The sequence below is a fragment of the Anopheles coluzzii genome, chromosome 2 (assembly GCF_943734685.1).
Source record: "Anopheles coluzzii chromosome 2, AcolN3, whole genome shotgun sequence".
NCBI lineage: Eukaryota > Metazoa > Arthropoda > Insecta > Diptera > Culicidae > Anopheles > Anopheles coluzzii.
The window spans coordinates 8572789-8579468 of NC_064670.1; the positions used below are offsets into that span (position 1 = coordinate 8572789).

At 48.4% G+C, this 6680-nt stretch overlaps 1 protein-coding gene across 2 annotated transcripts; it reads left to right on the forward strand.

Moving 5' to 3' along the window:
* The first annotated feature begins 1402 nt into the window (after positions 1-1402).
* LOC120949419 (exocyst complex component 4) lies at positions 1403-6267 on the forward strand. Of its 2 annotated transcripts, none has more exons than XM_040366703.2 (9): positions 1403-1508; positions 2249-2969; positions 3042-3175; positions 3248-4137; positions 4204-4406; positions 4476-4674; positions 4746-5391; positions 5453-5659; positions 5738-6267. In XM_040366703.2, the coding sequence occupies exons 1-9, from the start codon at positions 1455-1457 to the stop codon at positions 5912-5914; spliced, it is 3231 nt and encodes a 1076-aa protein (XP_040222637.2). In that variant the 5' UTR covers positions 1403-1454; the 3' UTR covers positions 5915-6267. The 2 variants fall into 2 exon arrangements, with proteins under 2 accessions (XP_040222637.2, XP_040222638.2); XM_040366704.2 differs by lacking the exon at positions 1403-1508 and adding an exon at positions 1862-2039.
* Positions 6268-6680: the final 413 nt, after the last annotated feature.

Below are 6680 nucleotides of genomic sequence, written 5' to 3' on the forward strand. Positions count from 1 at the left end.
AAACATTGAAACAGTAAATAAAGCAGTAAACTAATTATGGAATAACTTTACATGTTCGTATGGTTTATTTATTGTCTACAAATGGAAAGAAAAACTAAGAACGAGTTGTTGGCAAAAATGCTAAGTAGAATAAAGTGTTGCGACTGTAAGTATAAAAGTAGATTACTGCACAAATGTTTTGCATGTCTGTGGTTCTGTTATATAATATAAAATATAATGCCATGAGGCTGTGCCATGGTACACTTTTCCACTCGCACGACTTAACAACATACCCGTTGAGGGTTTACCCCTCATATAGACTGTTCCCCAGTAGCAAGGACCGACTACTCGGCTACATGGTGCTTAATAAGTCTCGATTTTTTGTATAGGTCGACAAGACCACGTAGGTTGTTACACCAATAAGAAGAAGCAAATCAAATGTGGTGAAGTGGCAACAACAAACCAGATGTGTTAAATTAGTTTCCACATTACTTCATTCTCTTAAATGCTTTGAGTCCAAGCTTTCATCATGCTTGGTATCAAAGTGGGTTCATTATACAGGTGGGCTTATCCCGAACAATTTGACAGCCGTGTTGTAGAAAAATGAAAACGAAATGACAGGAGGGGATTCGATCATTTGTTGATGTATGCGTGTGAATTCCAATGACTGTTTTGGTTGATGTGTCGTAGTGTAGGTGAAAAACTACGTATCACAATCGAATCCCCTCCTGTCATTCGTTCGTCCAATATGGCCTTCCCGCCAAACCTATAAGCCCACCTAGTCCCTATACCCACTTTGCTTGGTATACTGAACTGAGGTAAGAACATTTAACAATTGAAGCGTGATCAAAATATATTACAGTAGAACGTCGATTATCCGGGCAGCTAGGGACTATTCGGTTGCTGGTTGATCGATTTCCACGGATAATAGTTAAAAAAATGTCAAAGTCGTATAAAAATTACAAAGCTCACTGGTTTTACCAACAATTCACCTTGAATCAATCCAATTATCATTACTAGAATATTATTTTAATCCATAACTATAGATTTAACAGCTGTTCATGAACAAAAATGAAGCTCAACAATATCACCAGACTCTAGATAGCTGTACACAAATATTGTAAACTAACTGAACTATCGCTGCAAATATTCGCCACGTTTGTCAACTTTATGTGCACGGATAAGCCGCCCGCCGGTTAATCCGTCCCCGGATAATCAACGTTCTACTTTATGCGGTTTTTGATTTTGCAAAAAAAAAAACAATTTAATTATCGTTAAACTTTGAATTATTTACTGCAGACATGCAAAAGTGTGTCGTATTTGATTTGTTTGTAAATTTTTCCCTTTAAAACTGCTGACCTTGAAAATGTTTGACACCCCTGGACCAAACTGTCAGACGAACGATCGATATTTTTCCGTCAGCGTTCGCAATATCACCTACCTTTCATCTGCGTTTGTTTTCGTATTTTCGTTCAATGGACTCTCCGCCAGTGAAACCTCCGAGAGGAGTGAAATATACCAAAGAAACGGTAAATATTCACGATTTTATTGTCCTACCGACGATTTTCCAGTACGCTTTACCACTAGCTACAGCCACGAGTTAAAGGTTGCACGAAAAACGCCCTCAATTCCGCGTGTAAAGCCATTTTCGTGAAGATGCTGTGTTTATTTTCTATAGTGGGTGGCAATCAATCAATTTGTCTGCTGCTGGTGCTAGTGGTGGTGCGTCATCTCGACCAGCGTCAAAATGGGCCAACGATAGGATGATGCATTCCGTTAGATTCCCCTGAGCGTGAGCGGTATAGCACGAGTGAGCGAAACGAAAACAAACGGTTCCACTACACAAAGGGGCTACCTTCACGCACCGCAGCTGTCAAATGCACCCGTGCAATTTTTGATGGAAGTTTTGTTTATTATCATAATAGTGCGTACGATTTCCACGACAAAAAGAGCTCCCAGTGGGTTTTCCCTTAATTGTGCACATTTTGCGTAAAGGCTCACATCGTATTTTCTGTGAGCCATTCTGGGTAGAACGCTGCGGGCAGTACGAACCCAAAATGGTGAGAGAACCACGTCGACCGACCGACCACAATTGGCTGCCTCCCTTTGTCCTCCATAGCTAGTGACATCATCTTTTTGTGGGCAGTGCACTCGCTTGGCATAACAATTTTAGCGATAAGATAAATGTTGCTGCTTCAGTTGCCTCTTGTTTGCATTTGCGTGTCCAATCAGCTAATCGGTTGCCTTTTCTTTACCGTCCTTCCAACAGAGCGGTTGCGGACTGCTTGTTTCCGTGATCAAAACCCTCGATGCCAGCGAAACGAACGAGCAGCGCGAGCGGGAGAAGCTCAAAATCGAGCGAGAGTTCCGCAAAACTGACCAACGGTTGAACGAGCTAGTGTCTCGCAGCGATGGCGACCTCACGCGTGTCATGCAGCTGTTCGGCAAGGTGTCGACGGAAGTTACGGCCTCCCGGGAGCGGATACAGGTGGTGAAGGAAAACCTCCAGTCCTGCAAACAGTTGCTGCGCTGCCGCCGGGACGAGCTGAAGAAGCTCTACACCGATGCGATCCAGCACAAATACGTGCTGGAGATGCTGGACCAGATCACCGAGATACGGAAGGTGCCGGCACAGCTGACCGCTTTCCTGGCAAAGAAACACTACCTGCACGCGACCAAGCTGCTGATGGCGTCGATCGAAACGACGGACGGAAAGCTGAAGGGCGTCGAAGGGTTGAACGATCTGCGGCAGGACTTTCAAAACCGCCGCCAGCAGCTGTACGGGAAGCTGCTGGAGGAGCTGAACAAACATCTGTACGTGTCCAGCACGGCGGACGTGCTGCAAAACTTCCAGCGGCAAGCGTCCGGGCGCAACAGCCAGTACGCGGCCGGCACGTCACCGTTCCAGCGAAACGTTTTGCGCCGCTCGGCCGAACGCGTGGAAGCGAACACGAAAGCGCGCAAGGCGTTGTTTGAGATCTCCAAGAATGGTAAGCCCCGTTTTTTGTGTAGAAAGCGCCTGTATCTATTCCACTAATTTGCTGTTCGCTTTGCGTTTTCAGGGTTTTTGGATGTGGATAAAAGTGAAATTATCGAAGATACGGAGCTGCTAGATCCCGATGTCAATTCGTCATACTTCCTGAGTATAATTGTTGAATGTTTTGCATTGTTACAGAAAGTGCCTGAATCGATTGAGGTGAGTGAGTGAATCGATAGCTTTCTCGGCTGTTGTCATCCTAATTTCTGAACTGTTCCATTTATTCGACAGTCAATAAAAGTACAAATGCAAAGCGAACTGTTAGCTATCGTAACCAAATCAACTCAGCACATCAATTCGCTTGAGCATCTGCCACAGACGCATCAGCAGCAGCAGCAGCAGCAACAGCAGACAACGCTCGGCATCACTAGCACTCCATCATCTAGCACCGTTGCCACGTGCAACGGGACGCCCTCCGGTGCGTCCAGTGCAGACCCTACCCAGCCCGCTCAACCGGTACCGATACTCGAGCTGCTCGATCTGGTGTTCAAGCAGTTTAAGCTGATCGCCAACGCGCACCAGCAAGCGCTCCGTAACTACGGAAACGTCATACAACGATACAACATTCCGCAAGTGAAGCCTTACGACATCATCGAGTACTGGGGGCAGGCCCAGGCCGTGCTCAAGCTCGTGCTCACCGACTATCTGGACATCCAGAACGACAGCGGCGACGAGGCGCTGCTGCTGCGCGGCCAGTTCGCCGAGCAGTCGACGAACGTGAACGCTTTCTTCAGTCGTAGAAAAACACCGGGCAAGAAGCTGCTGTTTCGCTTTGACAAATCGTCTCACACGGCCGACGCCGGCGGGCCGCAGACAGCGGATGGAGACACGGGCGGGACAAAAGAACACCGGCGCAACCTGTCGAACGTGTCCAACAGCACACCAAAGGAAGAGGCGCTGCTCAACAGCTCGGCGGTCAGTGCAAACTCGTCTCATCTGCTAAACAGCAGCTTCCATCAGCATCAGCCGTATTATTTCGGCGGGAAAGATGCTGCCGCCGAACGGCGAAAGCGCGAACGAGCGCTGGTTTGCCCGGCGGATGCGTCCCTGGTGCGGAAGATCTATCTACCACTGATGGGATACATCCAGGAGATTGAAAGCTTTATGAAGTGCAAGTCAGGGTACGTAACGTTGGCTGATGGTTAGATGAATCAGTGGCTTTAATAGGATGTTTCTCTCCCTTACAGGCAACCGTGCAGCTTGAACACGTTCCTGGCAAACTACGTGAAGGACGCTTATCTGGCACGGGGCCACAATCGCAATCTGCAGTTGACGATCGAGTCGCTTTCGAAAGCACAGGACGCCTGGCGAACCATCATCAGTCCGGAGGAAATGAAACGGCTCGGCCTAACGCGTCCACTTTTGCAGAACACTCTCATCGTGGAGAATCGTTAGTATTTGTTACGTTTGTCAGATGGAATTCCGTTTATTCGATGAACTAAATCATTCTCTTCCGCAGGAATTGCTGAAACGAAGAAACTCATCCAAGATCTTCCCACCTACTCCGATGAACTGCTGAAGATGGTCTGCTCACTGCTGAAGACGTACCGCGAGACGTGTCAGGCCGCGTACCGTGGCATTGTGCAGCCAGAAACCGAGGACAAACGAATCTACAGTGTCGCCTGGCTTAAAGATGACGATATTACACGATTTTTGAAGTACGTTTGCACATCATCGAAACTTTGGCATCCTTAACCAAGGTTTGTTTTCATTTCCCCCTCTTTCTCAGATCGCTTCCCAACTGGACGGATCTAAAGTCATCGAACGCACGGTTGAGGCAACTGCAGCAAAAGCGCCTAATGAAGACGGAACCCTCGGAGGAGGAAAGTCCCACACAGGTGCAGCAGCGTAACGTGCGCGAGGCGGAAATGCTTACGAGCAATCTCGGCGAGGGCGGCATCTCCCAGCAAGAGATCCTGTCCGATGTGGGCGTGCTGAAGGAGCTGGCCATACTGCAGGAAAGCATGGAATGGTTTGCGAGTCGCATCACCGAGTTTGCCCACGATTTGAAGAAACCGATCGTAAACGGCCTGGTGGCGGCCTCACCGGTCACAACGCCCGGCTCTCCCTCGCCCGCCGGTACGGCAACGATCGTGAACAGTCCGGTCATAGTGAAGGACGGTATGATCAAGGTGCTGATCAATCTGGCACTGGAGTTTGAGGAGCTCGCCAACACGTGCCTGCTGGTGCTGCATCTGGAGGTGCGCGTGCAGTGTTTCCATTACCTGCGCTCGAGCCCCTCCGATCGGTACAAGGCGAACAATCCCAACAAGAACGATTCGCTCGAACCGGACGCAAAGGTGCTGAAGCTAACGAAGGTACTGTCGGACATGGACGAAGCGCTTAGCTCCACGTTGCACCCGCGGAAAACGAAGGTAAGTGAATGGAGGATTCGATCGACAGCGGTCTTTTATAACCGTTCTCCCTTTTTTGCAGTACGTCTTCGAAGGGTTGGCACATCTGGCCGCCCGCATTCTCATCATGGCCGCCAACTCGATGGAATACATCGACCATTCGGGCGTGCAGCGAATGTGCCGGAATGCGCTAGCACTGCAGCAAACGCTGAGCAGCATTACGGCGTCGCGTGAGGTGGCCCTGGACTATGCACGGTCCTTCTACGAAATGTTCTACCTAGATCCGGAGGTATACATCCATCGCTTCATCGCTTTTATGACCTTATTTCACTAACCATTTTCCTTACCGCTCTTGCCTGTCGTGTAGGAAATTCTCACCTCCATCGTGGAAAAGGGCGCCCAGTTTACCGAGATGCAATACCTAAACGCGCTGCAGCTGATCTTCCGCAACCGTGGCATCGTGGATCCGGCCGTCGTCGGGACCTATCAGCAAAAGCTGTCCGATCTGCTCGGCACAAAGCCCGCCCTCGGTGTGACCGTGTGATCCGCCAATGCAAACGCAAAAGTCGAACAAAAGCATAGCAATTACTAGCAAACCTACTGCCGCGTATAGTCTACGTATGTCTGCACGCTTTCAAGGAGCATTGTTGAAGCGTTTAGCAACGAATCGTCGTTCCGCACCCTGAGGTTCGTTTGCACTCTGGCTAGGCGATGCTTTCAATGCGTCTTTGCGAAGTGTTGTGTGCTCCTTTTACGACGGTGTTAATGCTAGGGATTTTCAAATTGTAACTAAAGAAGCTTACGTGGGGGCGAGCGCCCTCGCGGTAGGAAAACAAAGCGATTAAAACATATTAAACGCAGCTGTGGCGTTTGTGTAGGTATATTGCAACAAAATAATACGAGGTTGTTTTTTTCTGTTGCTTTTAGCAGTTATCACCGGGCTTGTTAACGGTTTACGATACAGCGCCGTGCTATGATGGCAAGCATGATGTTAAGAATGCAATGCAGCGCCTAACCGCCACGTAGAAAGTATAGACATGCAAATTGTTTCTGTGTGTATGTGTAGCTAGTGTACTGTTAACTGCTTTCCCCTTCCTAACATTCCCCAGTCCTGTTGGTATGTAGTAAAACCCCCTGGATTATGCTTATCAATGTTCCGGACGGTCATCTCATCGTCTCTTGGTGTTGCGCGTCCATTACGCTCAGTACAGCAATGCATATCATTGAGGTGGAGCTAATTCAAGTTATTTATTGTTCTAACTAACAACGCTAAACAAAAGCTATGATTAACAGCGATGTCTTCAAAAAGC

Bases quoted from the DNA above. Each gene is read 5' to 3' on its own strand.
- LOC120949419 (XM_040366703.2), top strand. From the start codon at position 1,455: ATGGACTCTCCGCCAGTGAAACCTCCGAGAGGAGTGAAATATACCAAA. The intron at 4,407-4,475 runs GTTAGTATTTGT...TCTCTTCCGCAG, and splicing joins CACTCTCATCGTGGAGAATC to GAATTGCTGAAACGAAGAAA. The intron at 4,675-4,745 runs GTACGTTTGCAC...CCTCTTTCTCAG, and splicing joins GATATTACACGATTTTTGAA to ATCGCTTCCCAACTGGACGG.